The sequence below is a fragment of the Fusarium flagelliforme genome (assembly GCF_020744385.1).
Source record: "Fusarium flagelliforme strain FIESC 12 MPI-CAGE-AA-0113 chromosome Unknown B0J16scaffold_1, whole genome shotgun sequence".
In the NCBI taxonomy this organism is placed as follows: domain Eukaryota; kingdom Fungi; phylum Ascomycota; class Sordariomycetes; order Hypocreales; family Nectriaceae; genus Fusarium; species Fusarium flagelliforme.
Window position 1 is genome coordinate 3,605,476 of NW_025763503.1, and position 14,582 is coordinate 3,620,057.

A 14,582-nucleotide genomic window follows, 5' to 3' on the forward strand; every position below is an offset into this window, starting at 1 on the left:
TTAAATCATGACAGGCGATATTCGCTCCAAGGCCCTCCAGAAGATAGCTTCGCTATCCGCGACTAGTTCCACGACATCCTTTGACCGATCCGACCTCGACCGATTATGCAGAGCCTGTCACGCTGGTGCGAAGAGCAAGGACTACGTCAATGGAAGTCAGAATAGAGGTTCTTTGGGCCGGGTGCCTATGGTAGGTTCTTAAGGGAATTTACAGATTTTATGGCAGAGAATTGACACTCGCAGTCCATCCGCGAATTCGAGGTCCTAATCGCATTGTGTAAAACGGCACCCAAGATCAAGTCGAGCCAGAGCGCGCAGAGGCTCTCCTACCAATTGTTTCCGTACATCCTCGAAGCACACGTCCAAGTGTTCGTTCCGTCGCCCTTCTTCCGAAAGATCGATCCATCCCCTACCGAAGCTCTAGCCTTTCATGTGACAGGGGCTCTTTTGGCACTTGGCATCAACTACGATGAGCTCCAAGAAAACGTTATTGATAAAATCTGGTCTTTTGTGAACTCATGTAGACGAGCCACGGAGAGCATCATCTCTCCCCAAGCTGGAGACCCTGAGAACCCACACCTAGAAGACGCCGTTCGAACTGTAACAATCGCCGTGGCTTTGCTTGGATTTCTCGATGCGGCTGCGGCACAAGCTGATTTCTGGAGAGCTGGTGGTCGACTGGCGTTGGTTAAGAAGATTAGAGAGCTTCTTTCTGAGCCATTCCTTATTGCAGTTGAAACCGCACTTTCCACCATTCGCAACTGCCACAGCCAGGACCGTGAGGTGAAGGAATGGAAGAGATATCTGCGCCACTATGCCTCATCTGGCCGACCCCTGGGAGCTATGCTCTTGCACAAGAGCTTCGCCCATCTTGTTGTTTCTAGTACCTCTCTGATGGTGAACGGCCCTGCTTCTTTGCGAGAGTCTCATGTGCTTGATATCTACATTTCTCAGGGCGAGAGTTTGCGCAGTGTTGCTTCATCTGCTCGAGAGGCGGATTTTAAGACTATTGAGGATTATGCGGCATTGGCGGCTGAGGAGATTCAGTACATCGAAGGTGGCGCGGACTTCATTCGCATGGGATCGCCTGACCAGCAGAGTCTCGCGTACGCTGTCAAGGCTGCGGCCCTTATCTCCTACTTGAATTGTGCTCTGCTCAACGAAGACGCCGCCGATTCGGAGATTCTCATGAACTGGTTGCAGGAAACCTTGGATGACTCTGTTCAGATGGCTGATCCAACTCTTGCCTCTGTGACACTCCGATGTTTGGCCTTGATCTGTCAGATTTCGCCATCGTTTTCGTCCAATGTCAGCCGCATCTTGCCCAGATTCATTGTCCAGGACGCGCCTCAAAAGAACATGGTCACTATCGCTTCCAGCAGCCTGGCATATGCTCTAAAAATGCTTTCCAAAGATGCTGTCATCGGTACGCTCTACACATTGGGTAACGTTCTCAGTCCCGGATCAGACCAGGGATTTGTGAACGACCAGATCGATGGGGCTTCGAGTGAAACTGGACTGAATCACATCTACACTAGACGCCAGTCCATCGGAAGCTCCATCTCCCTTCAGCTGCATGATGAGGAGGAGACTGCAATCGTCTCAGGCAATGTTGTGCAGACCATTTGCGAAATTTCTGCCGCGTTCAAGGACGAGAAGATCACTGCCTTGGCTCAATCGATGCTTCAGCAGAAGCTTGAAAAGGTCAACACAGGCGTTGATGCTCGAATTATCAGTGGAGCCGCCGCCCTGGCTCTTGAGGGTGGCCAGCTTGAGTTCCGTTCATTACTGAAGTTGTTCAGCAGACTGTGCCATACCGGAGTTGTCGATAACCAACTGTTTCTACTTGAAGCTGTATGCTCACCCGCCCCCTATGTTGACCCGTGTACTGACTACTTGTGTAGGTGAGAAATGCTCGCACCTTCATATCTGCCAACTTGCGACGTGATTCCCAGCTGTTCGACATCTACTTTGAGCACTTGCTTGACAACATCATTGGACTCGGCGATGTTCACTCTTCTGGACATACTAAAGAATCTGATGTGCAAATGGCTGCCAAGGAAATTGCTGAGCTCCTACCCCCCCTGGCAACTTTCATGTCCAGCAACGATTTTGCTTCCAACCCCATCACTGATGACGAAACTTATTCTCTACTTCGAGATGCCTGGTTTAACATCGTTGTCCATGGTTTTGCCACCAACACTGATCGTGGAAAGCAATACTTGAGAGAGTTGCGTATGATTGCGATTCACTCTCCACCTCTGGTGGCTGAGCAGCGAGGTGAACAGGTCGAAAGTGACATTGAACTCAATACCGTTCTGCGACGGGGCATGAGCAATGACAGGGAATCTATGCAGAAGAAGCTTCTCAGCGACCTCGTACCCTCGAAGGCTAATGAAATCAAGAGTCTCAGCTATCGCAAGGTGATATTCCTGCAGGCTGCTTATCTCATGGAAGTTCTTCGAGCCGACTCGGGTGACTGCACGAAGGTTCTATCTTATTTCTTGGAGCCGAGCATGGCTAAGGGTGATGTAAGCAGCGCTATGGAAGGTGTTGCTGCTGCTGTCATGGATAAGTATATTCAGAAGACTCAAACTGGCGTGGATCCCACCTTCTCTGCCCAGTATGCTGCCGAGCAATTGGCGTCCATCTTCTGCAGCTGCTGCCATCGCATTGAGCGAGTTCAACAGGCTGCTTTTGTCTGCGCTGACCGTATTCTTCGCGACATCCCCTCGGCCCTTTGCCATCGGTCATCACTCTTTGCCTTGATAGAGCTGCTCTCTCTCATGTGGACTAGCTGCTTGGAAGCAGAGACAGATGTTTACTCTCCTCGATCAACATTCACATCGGAGCTTGGTGGTGTGACTGTACAACTTTCAGACGACTACGACTTCCGAAGATCGACGGTAGACATTCTTAACCGTAAGGCGAGAGTATGGGTGAATACCGCTATCAACATTTCTCCTCTCGATGTAAAGGGTATTTTGCAGACCTACCTCTCTGAATTCAGTGACGAGGGAGCGTACGGTCATGTCTCTCTTGGAAGGTCGTTCGCTCTCGAGCTCGGATCAATCATTCCGTCAACTGACAACCGTCTGCAATCTATGGATAAAATTGGCAACTCGAGTGTCAACACAGCATCTGCCTTTGTTGCGCAGTACACAACTCGTCAAGAGTATCGGTATGGCGAGACGCTTCCAGATCGTGGTACAGAACTCATGAGCTTTATGAGCCACAACCGCCGCATGTCATTTGCGCAGTCATCCGTGAAGGAGAGTGCTAGTGCCACTACTGCGCTGGCTCATATTGAGGCTAGGATTCTTAGCAAGAAAAGCACATCCACTACAGAGGTTCGGGATATCCTCCGCAGAGCAGCAGCTCTTCTTTGCCGCACAGACAAGGATGAAGCCGCTGTTGCTCACCATCTCGTGAGCATTCCGTTTGCTCTTTTTACTAAGCAGTCTATGAATCTTGGCGTCTCTCTGTGGCTTGGAGTTATAAATGAGAACCCCAGACAGGAGTCGAGGCTTCTGAATGAGATTGTTCAGCAGTGGGAGTTCACTCTTGGGCGAAAGGTTGGCCTTTTCAGTCCGACTTTGAACCATGTTGATCCGTTCTTCCTGAAGGAAGAGTTCGCCCCCAGCGAGTTGGAAGCTCTGGCCAAGAAGAAGCAGATTGTGCACGATATCCTCTCTCCCCATACTCGACTGCTGCAGTTCTTCGCCAGCCACTACAACGCTACTAGGCTTGGCAGCCCTGATATTCAGAGAGTATTCCTCCGAATGCTGGACCTTACACTCGAGGCCATGAAGCAATCTGCAACTCATCCTATGGCCCGCGAAATCCGATTCCAGATCATTCTATTCGCTCTGCGTGTCCTACGATCCAGCACTACTCTAAAGCCTGCAGCACAGTGGAGACTCAAGGAGCGAATCCTTACGGCTGGCCTGTCTTGGTTCAAGTCGTCGCCCAAGTGGTCTTTTGGAGGCAACCTGCTACAGATGAAGACTGAGATTCGTCTTATCTCCGATGTTCTCGCCGCCTTACAGCTCGTCTCCCCCATTGGGGCCCAAACTGTTGGCAACGTTAAGTCTCTACAGTCCAAGGAGCAACTTCTCGACCTTCTTCTCAGGAACGAACAAACTCGTTTGATTGTCTGGGTCAACCCACTCAACACCTCTGGTAATCAGGCTTTGGCGCCACCAGCAGGCAAGACACCAACTGAAGCCGCCCTTTTACCACTTATACGCACAGCTTGGTGGCAAGATCCCGCCATTGCAATTGAATTGGCGACCCGGTTCCCTTTCCCTCGTCTACAGCGCGACATCAGATTCCTGCTTCTTACCATGCCTGAAAAGGCTATTTTTAGCCCCGAGGCCCTGAGCCTGATTTTTGGAGGAGCCCTTCCTGATGACGTTGGTGCTCAGCAGCTCAAGGTATGTCTCGTGTATCGATTGATCTTTGCATTGCTAACATTTGGCAGTATCTGTTGTATTGGGAGCCTGTAAACCCTGTGACATCTGTAACCATGTTCCTGCCAGCCTACCAGTATCATCCTTTCATCATCCAATACGCCATGCGTTCCTTGGAGAGTCACTCTGTGGACGTGACCTTCTTCTACGTCCCCCAGATTGTTCAGTCTCTCCGCTATGATAGCCTTGGATACGTCAAGCGATATATCCTGGAAACAGCCCAATTCTCTCAACTGTTCGCTCATCAGATTATCTGGAACATGAAGGCCAACTCGTACAAGGACGATGATGCACAGATCCCGGATGAGATCAAGCCTACTCTTGATACGGTTATGACCCAGATGGTTGACGAATTTGCGACAGAGGACCGCGAGTTCTACGAAAAAGAGTTCGCTTTCTTTGACGAAGTCACAGACATTTCTGGTAAGCTCAAGCCTTACATCAAGAAGAGCAAGCCAGAGAAGAAGCAAAAGATTGAAGAAGAGCTGCGCAAAATCAAGGTCGAGGTCGGTGTCTATCTCCCTAGCAACCCTGATGGAGTCGTCATTGGCATTGATCGCAAATCTGGAAAGCCCCTGCAGAGTCACGCAAAGGCGCCATACATGGCCACGTTCCGTATCCAAAAGAACAAGGGCGGCGTGTCTGAGGTGGACGAGATGATGGATGAGAAAGACGGAGGGGATCATGGAACTCCTGAGAAGACGATCGAGGTCTGGCAGTCGGCCATTTTCAAGGTCGGTGATGATTGTCGACAGGATGTGTTGGCGTTGCAGATGATTGCTGCATTCCGAGGAATCTTTCACGATGTCGGACTCGATGTCTACGTCTTCCCTTACCGAGTCACCGCCACAGCTCCTGGTTGTGGTGTCATCGACGTGCTTCCCAACTCGATCTCGCGTGATATGCTTGGTCGTGAAGCCGTCAACGGTCTGTACGACTATTTCATCTCCAAGTATGGAAACGAGAACTCTCTTCGTTTCCAACGTGCCCGCAGCAACTTTGTCAAGTCGATGGCTGCTTACTCAGTCATTTCCTACCTGCTGCAATTCAAGGATCGACACAACGGTAACATCATGATCGACGACGCTGGCCACATCCTGCACATCGATTTCGGTTTCTGTTTCGATATCGCTCCTGGAGGCATCAAGTTTGAGCGTGCTCCTTTCAAGCTCACCACTGAGATGGTGGCTGTCATGGGCGGCTCAATGGAGCACCAGAGCTTCAAAGCGTTCGAGGAGCTCTGTGTAAAGGCTTTCCTCGCTAGTCGTCAGTACTGCGAGAAGCTTAGCCAGATCGTCTGGCTCATGATGGACAGTGGTCTGCCTTGCTTCAAGCCTGAAAGTGTCAAGCACTTCCGCGAGCGTTTTGTTCTAGACAAGAGCGAGCGTGATGCCGCCAACTTCATGAAGCATCTCATCAAGACTAGTTACTCGAGCCACAGCACGGGTATCTATGATCAGTTCCAACTGCTGACAAACGGCATTCCTTATTAGGGGAGAAATAAGAGGAGGATCTGTAGTGTGTGGTTTGAACATTTTTTTATTTAATTCCAGCATTTGTCTAGTTTTGTTCCTATTCTTCCAGGAGGGATGGTTGCAACCCAACATCTGCATCCGTAATTCTATGGTAATTAGCTTAGCCAAGCTTGTTTGATAATATAAGTTTTATAGCCAGTTCTTCCAATATCAAGGCTACTATAGTTTGCGTAACGGACTCAAAGTCATTTGTTCCAACATGAACTTGTAGATTTCTCGATCGTCAATACGTATGGATGGGTACGAAGATTCTGGGAATTGAGCGCCTTTGCTCTCGTTTGTAGGCAAGTGACTCGTCGAGTCTCCGCTTGCCACTGACATCCAAGCTCAACATTATTTCGGCTTCGCGGCGGATCCCTTTAGCATATGAGTTGGAGCGTTGTAGCTTGTGTAGTCGACGTGGACGAATGCTCTGTCGACGATGGGCACAGACTCGAGGAAGTATGTGAGTACCTCACTAAGGTCGTGACTATCCTTGAGCGGTGTCGCAGCGGAGAGCACGATGTCGACCTCAACAAAGAGCTTGTCACCGGCGTGATATGCGCGTAAGTTCTGAATCTGGCGAATGGCTGTAGCGAAGCGCATTGTCAGGTAGAGCAGGAGGTTGCGCTCGTCAGGCTGGGCTGAGAAACCCGACAAGTTACGAACGTGGTGCGCCGATGTCTGACTCCAGTTGAGGATAACGACTGCAGAGAGGAACAAGCCACCGAAAGCGTCGAGCCACCAGATTCTTCCGTAGAAACCAACTGCAGGGGAGAAAGCAACGGTCAGTGAGGGTTCGGTTTCAATTCGCATGTTTTGTCCACTTACTAATGGGGAAGAGGATGGAGCCAGCATTGAAAATAACATCCGTTTTGGCATCTTCGGCCCTGCGATTTGGTTAGATATCCCTTTTCAGCGAAGCTAAAGTTAAACTTACAGTGCTCTGACACTCGAATTCTTGACGAGACGGCACCAGATCCAGCAGGCACCCTTGATGACAATGGTAGAAACCATGATTGCGATAGCGGGGATGCCCAATTCAAGAATAGGATGTTCGGGGCTCATGAGACGCTGAATACATTCGAGTCCGACCTGGCAGAATGAGGTGATCATGATGATGGAAAAGACAAGGACTCCAAGAGGTTCAAGCCTGTGCCAATGTTAGCTTACTTTCGCCCCTATGTTTGGCGGAAGCTGCAACTTACTTGCGACGACCAACAGGATAACTATACTGGTCATGATGACTGGAAGAAATAAGGCGCGTAGTAATCCATACAATGACGGTACTGAGGAAGTCCAACACGGCATCTACCAAACTAGCAAGAACCGACATGGAGGGAACAGACATGATGACAACAAGTTTTCCGGCAAGAAGAACAGCGTTGGCAATAAAATTGACCCAGATGGCCAATGTAACAATGGGATCATCGCTATCGATTTCAGCATCCTCGAGCCATGGCAGGATAGGCTTGGGGCCATTGTCGTCGTTCTTGCTGGGAGGTCGTGGGGACTGTGCCACTTGCTCATCTTCTTCGTCGTCGTGATCCTGGCGCTGGAGCAAAGGCAGGTTCTCAGAAGATCGGAAGATATCCTGAGGCGTGCGGGTAGCAGGAAGCTTTGTGGTGGAGCTGCTGTGCTTGACGCTGATAGCGCCATATGATCCTGGTGTAATGGACGCAGGAGTTGAGGTATTGAGAGGCGTGGTCTCGGATGTGCTGGTCGAGGGCTCCTCGTTGATGGTATCTGGGACATCAACTGGTCGGAAAGCAGATGCATCGAGCTCTGCCTGGTACTCGTTTAGAAGGTCATGGGGGATCGCCGAGTCGAGAAGAGCATCGATGTACAGATATTGCTGAATCAAATCGTTTGTTCTCTCATAGTACTCACGCCTGACGGGCTTGGTTAGTATATGCGCATGGCGCGCCTACAATGATAGGATTGTGGACTTACAAGTGCTTGGGCATTGAACTCAGCTCTTCCTCGGGTCTCCAGTACTGCTCCCAGCGGTATCTAGGATTGCTTCGGCCAATTAGTTTGGCGCTGCGGTTCTGGGGGCCATGGAGCAGCTGGGTTAGACGGCGCTCGTCAGCAAGCAGTCTGCCTAGCTCATCATTGTCGTGGCGGATCAAGCCAGCCTCCTCATCGTCGCCCATCCAGAATGCGGCAGAATGCGTAGGGAGGGAGCTGCTCAAGCTCTGCATGCTTTGTTGGGAGCGACTGCGGATCAATGACTGGAGATGGCCACTGCGCGTGCCGAGAGGGTTATGGCTATCATCGTTGGAGAGAAAGGAAGGGCGGCGAAACTGAGCATGGCTGCCGTGCTTTGAAGAGGGAGTATTGGGGGAACTCATTGTCGCGAATAGAGTTAAGTTGTCGCTAATATTCGCAGCGACTTGCGAATGAGTTCTGAGGAATTGGTTGAGGAGGCGCAATATATATCGCCGAGAAAGTAAGGTAAAACGTGTAGCGAGTCAGGTTTGGTGTTTGAGGTTCCTGGGGAATATCTGAAGCGTTAAAGTTGGAAGTAGAAACAAATGCGACTATCCAATGGCACCTTGAAGGTAGTTGAAACGATTCTCCGCGCCTCCGACCTGATGCTCAAACAGGACCCTTAAAACTTGAACAGGATGAAGGTTTAAAAAAAATTAATATTCAGAAACAGGGTCTTGAAGATTTAAGCAAAAGAGGCCGAGGCAGGCGAGGTTCAAAAAAGGATAGACGTTTCGGAGCTTCGGAAACGGAGAGGCAGACTACAAAGATTGATTAGATCCCAATGCGCCGAGATTATTCGCCCACATGCTTGCATTCAGCTCCGCTGTAAAGGCCGCTGCCCTGGCAGTTTGGTCTTGGCTTTGGTGTTTAAAGGTCCCTTGACTCCAGAGAAGGTTTAGTGAGGTCCCTTTCGATGCTTTGAGGTGGAAGAGGGACCCATTGAGATCCAATTCAATACATGGAGAGGGGCGAATCATTGGTGTAATTCGTTCGCCATTGAGAGTTTCAAAGTGCATAAATATGCAATATTTAGGTTGTTTCTTATGCTAGGAGCTAAGGTTTTACTCTGAGCCGTGATATGAATAAATTCTGTTACCTCAATAACGGTATATTCACGAATTCGTGGCAGGTGCTTCTCATCTGCCTCTTGCTGAAATCCATATCTTAGATGTAAGTTGCCTTAGTCAGCGGAGCCGAAAGGAAAGAGCAAGTGGAGACAGGCGGATCTGGATCGCTGAGATCCTCCACTGAGTCCACCGAGAGTCCACTGAAAGTTCCAACTCGAAACCTTTGGCCACTGGGAAGGTCACTTTCCGATGGTGAAGTGAGGCAATGCAATGAGACATATTGGGGATCTGATTGGATCCTTGATCTCGCTCTATGCTGCCGAGGTTTCGACAAGACGGGACAACCCCTGGAGCTGGTTGCAGTGCAGAAGAAGATGGGGTAAGTTAAAGGACCAAGGGCCAAGACCCTCTCAACACCATTGACAAGTGCCGTGAATACCTATAGGTACCTACCTTAATTGTATGCTTATCGTGACTATCAAACGCTCTTGCGACGGATGGCCCCCTTCTCCTGTTTAGGTCGCTAAGCCTTTAGTAATTGCTGTTGGTTTGACGACTCATTTATATGTGACTGCATTCCAGTCACGCATACAGTCGCATGCATATAAATTATCCACCAGCCTCATCAATGTTAATCCACGAGGCTGGTTCTTTCTACTGTACCATCTGCATTAAGAAGAGTGCCTACAACGTGGTCAATTGATTGATGATTGATTGACCACGACAGATGCTAGCTCAAGATGCCCTTTCGGAGACGGCTACTGGGCACTCCGTACGGGAACGGCGTATTCGTTCAGAGGCACTACGAGCCAACACAGACAGCCCGGCTACTACTTCAATCATCATCATGGCCGCATCACAAAGTAACATGCCTACATATGGATGCGCGGTCATCAAGACATGCATAAAGAGACGCATAAGAGTCCCCGGTGGACTCTATGATCAAGGTAAGCATGCCTAGATCTAGAGCCTGTCTTAATGTTTGTTTGCAGCTTTCCTTACGACGGTTGAGATCGGACGGTTGATCGATGTGATGATAAGGAGAGGTTGGTCTGTGGCTTGTCCCGATTATCACATGCCCTCACCAGCATCAATCAGAATCAAAATCATATCATGGACGGACGAGGCTGCCCTAAATCCGTTGATCAACGCCTGGTCTACATCATTGCATCTTGATGTTCCAAAAGGTCGGGAGACGAGCCAACGGGTGGTGATAGAGTTGAATTATCCTGTCCCGTCCGCAGATATTCGTTGAATGTCTCATCCACACTGTGCGGCGCGCATCGCGTCTTGACTCTATGCCTGCCCTGTCTTGGTGTTTAGGCATAGCAGGAGAAGAAGGCTAGCGTATCGGGGATCGAGCAATGGAGTGCTGATCCAGATCCTGATCCACCAGAGGCCACGCAATTCATGTCTGAAGACTTGTTGACGTGCATTCGCGCGCGTCGTCTAAGTTAAGCCGCCCCGTGTTATCGTTGCACCATTGAACCAGTCCGCCACCAGGGGAGCCGACCAAACGGATCACTTTGCTTGATAACCGCAGCGAGCATAATTGCAATGCAGTAAATTCACAGAGTACTGTAGGTGGCCTAGCTCAAGCTTTTCTCTCAACAAAGCAACAAAGTGGAGTTGATCTCTTGTCTTTGCCTTGGCTGCTCCCCCCCGGTTCTTGAGATCAACAACCATCATCAGTCTGCGTATCGAATAAAATAAAGATAGACGGTTATGACGAAAGGCTGGGGAGATGAAGAGTTTCCTGTCCCCCGGTATGTACCACGTACCAGTGTCCCGCGAATGGGGAAAAAAAGCAAAAGCAGAAACAAGGACTAGATTACCAGGTTGATCAATCGCCTTGTCTTGTCTTGTCTTGTCTTGACTTTGTCGTGTCTTAGACGCGCTTAATTATTGGCAATCCAATAACAACAACATCATCATCAACGAACGAAACGGGGAGTCGCAAACCTCTGCCACGGTCCCCAGTTCAGTGGAGATCCAACGTCCACTCCATACGAAGATTTGCAGGGAAGTTCCAAGGAAGAAAACAAGCTTTGCGCTGGTGTTGACACTAGATGGTGTGACTTTTGCTTTCTATTTGTGTGTCTCTCCCTTCGGAGACACAAGAATAGAAACTGTAGCCAGCCTACCACGTAAATACAGTAACAAAACAGTGTGGTGATCGCCCCAACGCCCATCGAGTTGGGTTGAGTTTTTGTGGGCGACTGACGTGAGACGATTAGACCAGAGCCCAGCCCTCAGCTGCAACTGTGGCTACAGTATCATCAGCTATCAGATTTTTGTTTGGACTGGTGGATGTTCATTGAACGTTGGCGTGATGGGAACTCAGCCCAAGTTAATAAACTGTCAGCCTGCACCAGGGCTCAGGCTCAGGCCCAGCCACGCGAAAGTTGTCATCACAGCAGCTCTCCGTATCCGTACTCCGTCGGCCGATGTAGCGACGGGAGAATGAAGCTGTCGTGGCAATGTTTCACAACATAAGCATATACTATGTACTCCCCCAACTCGTACAGTACACGAGCTATTGTGTCCTGCGAGGATGGACTTTGTTCCTTTACGTCAGTTCTTATTTGAAGCCTTTCAAGTCAAGACAAGACAGGAAACACGAGGCGGAAATAACTTCAAAACACTAGATCATCCATTAATCTCCTCCTTAAGTGTATATCTTGCCACTCACTCTCACTTTCTACACGAGCAGGTGTGTAATAGGAGAATTGTCCTCAAGGCTTAGGCTACTATAATAAAGTAGCCTAAGTGCTAGTCTAAGCTAGCATAAAGTGACCAAATAATTTCGTCTCTTATGCCTCCAGGGCCAATTCTTCTGACACCCTGAGGACGAGTTACGCCCCTAATATGTAAGAAGCATTGGCCAAGCTTTGATCTAAAAAAGAGACCATCCCCGATCCACTCAGTCACTCTCAATCACCCAGCGAACAGGGGAAGATCGTCTGAGAAAAATAAGAAGAAAAAAGGAGTCCAGTGACCGCTGAGTTTTTCAATGATTTTCACTCAAATCACCCGCGTACCTGAACTTGACCCGATCAGGCTTGAGTTTCTGTGACGATGAGGTCTGCTAGCACTCGATTAGGTTGCATACAAGTCACAGTGCGGCTGCACAAAGAGGCAGATCAATTGAATGACTGACTTATTGACTTAGTTTGTCAACTATCATTCATCTCTTATTCTATTAACATGGGATGTCGGGTTCTTGGCCAAGTTTTTGGTTGCAGAACCTAGGTATAGCATAAATCCACCATGCTGTGAAGCCCGAGTTTTGGCTGCTATCAAGATCGTCAACTCCTCCTGTAGATCAACGACGTCAGTGAAAGATAGACATGGGGAATTGAGAAACCAAACAAGACCACGAGATAATGTATGTCAAACATCATGGCAGTCGTTTACCAGGGCAAGGGCTTTTGATGTCCCATGATACCGATGGAAGTGGGAACTATCATCGTCTGTTATCTGTGAGTTCCATTTATCACTGGCAATCTAGCAAAGGCTGGAACTTGTTCACCTCCACTCACTATGGAGGTTGAGGTGCTCAGTTGTTCGGCTGCCGTGGATCATGGTGGAGACTGCCCCCTGTAGGCTGTGCCTGAGGTGCGCCTGTGCCCGCAACCCCCAGCCCGTAACAAGCCCAAAGTTCCAGGGGTCAAGAGCTGTAAATGGAAGGGTCACGGCGGGAACGGCGCAACCGAACCATCCAATAATTAACCATCCCCAACTTTGATCTGCTCTCTTTGAGAACCAATATCCGATGGCCCTGGACGGTATATAAGTGAATTCTGATATGATGCAGGTATCAATTAACTTTGGAGGTGTCGACCAAGGTCGGCGAAACTTAAAAGAGCGTCGTTCTGAGGCATTGACTTTGGATTAATAAATGCCAAGCAAGCTCAGCATCATTGAACCCTTATCTCCACAGTATCTCCAATATTTTCTTTCTAGTCCAGACGCTGGAGACTTTGTGTACTGTGCGTATCATCCGTCCGGGAGATTAATAGAAGCAATGCCTTGACTTTGAATCCATCGTGAGGAAGCACCAAGGGGTTTGGCACGGATCGATGGGGGCTCATCTTCCGTTATCTGATACTGTCTGCACATACAGTATTTGTCTGTGTGTAGTAAAAGGTATCTCGTCTCACTAATGGGTGTCAGTTACATCAACTGCCTACAAAAATAACTAAGCCTTGGCCAAGAGCGCAGATCATCGACATGTCGCTCGTGTTGAGAGGTACTAACCCTTGATGTTGACGTCTTCCCCCCCCCCTTCTTTTCCATGTTCAATTTCAAGGGTACAACAAAGAAATCAACATCATTACAGAATTATCCATGATCCAGACACCAATGGCAATAGCAATTTGATCGGTGAAACGTCCGAAGTGGTTCAAGATCAGCCCGGTTCACCAAGGCCAAATCCCTAGCATCTTTAGGTTTAGATTGTCTGTCTTACGATCCATCGAAGGATTCATCCCCATCTGCCGCACATCATCAAATTCCCCAGGGCTGAAGAATTCCTGAAGCACTGACAAAAAACTGAACATGTCTGGATGCACGAAACAGCGCTATGGACCCAAGTATGTTGATTGTTGGTTGACACTTTTCAGAAATGCCACGCAATTTCCCCCTTTAGTGCACCGGCTTCTCTACAAGTCCGACCTAAAGTAATTGGATTTTCTTAGGTCTTGCACTTTGCAACATTGAGGAGGTGCCGTTCCGTACATACAGTAGCTCCAGCAACTTGTAGGTAGCTGATTTAATTAATATCGGAACTATTGAGCCATTTGACGGCTTTGCCCGTCCTGGCTTAAGTCTGCCACACCTCTTTGGAGTTTGGAGATGAACGCGACTGACAGTGACAGCGAGACTGCCCAGCCTCAGTAATCAGTATCAGTGTCAGCTCTCCCCAAGAACAGGAGGCTTGGAAATATTGTTTCGGATATCTCGAGACTAGTGTCTGTTTTATTGATGCTGTTGGTTGAGGTGCATTTGATATTCTAATTACGATTCGGTTTGTTTTTGTTATGATCGACTGGACTTCAGTTCAAGAGGACATGTTACAGGCCAGCTGAACATGACATGATGTTGTATATCATATTATCATTGGCACTCGTGCCTGAAGCGTGGCCGTTGCCGTGGGTGGTTCAAACCTCAGCGGTGACTGCGGTTCGAAAGACAAGGATCGTTTGCTCAGGTTCTCTCATCTCGTGCTAGTAAGGTGGTAGTCGGGACAAGATACGGGTTGTTAGCCTGCGAGTGACGATGGGCCTTGCAGGGGTTTGGGTGGCATTCATGATGAGCCAAGAGAAAGAGGCTGTATCGGGGCTTTTTTTTTTTTCTGTCTGTGAGAGATCTCAGGGATAAGCTTTGCGATATCTGGATTCAGACGATACTGGCAGGAGTTGCTAGCATTGAGCTGTTGACAATAAATAGTTGCAGGTTTATGACCTGAAAGTGTTGATGTTTAGGTATGGATATTATGGGCTGGGGTGGTTGTAGAAGTTCTGTGCAGTCAG

The 14,582-nt window shown here is 49.0% G+C and overlaps 2 protein-coding genes across 2 annotated transcripts; one reads left to right on the forward strand and one right to left on the reverse strand.

Annotated features, from left to right (window-relative positions):
- Positions 1 to 7: 7 nt before the first annotated feature.
- On the forward strand, positions 8 to 6,213 carry B0J16DRAFT_391258 (uncharacterized protein; the record flags this gene model as incomplete). Its single annotated transcript, XM_046131927.1, has 4 exons — positions 8 to 190; positions 244 to 1,854; positions 1,905 to 4,436; positions 4,484 to 6,213. The coding sequence occupies 4 exons, from the start codon at positions 8 to 10 to the stop codon at positions 5,963 to 5,965; spliced, it is 5,808 nt and encodes a 1,935-aa protein (XP_045989138.1). The 3' UTR covers positions 5,966 to 6,213.
- B0J16DRAFT_20641 (uncharacterized protein) lies at positions 6,153 to 8,607 on the reverse strand. The gene is made up of 5 exons (XM_046122984.1): positions 7,940 to 8,607; positions 7,195 to 7,878; positions 6,927 to 7,139; positions 6,818 to 6,876; positions 6,153 to 6,753 (listed from the first exon to the last, which is right to left on the reverse strand). The coding sequence occupies exons 1-5, from the start codon at positions 8,338 to 8,340 to the stop codon at positions 6,341 to 6,343; spliced, it is 1,770 nt and encodes a 589-aa protein (XP_045989139.1). The 5' UTR covers positions 8,341 to 8,607; the 3' UTR covers positions 6,153 to 6,340.
- Between the last annotated feature and the right edge of the window lie 5,975 nt (positions 8,608 to 14,582).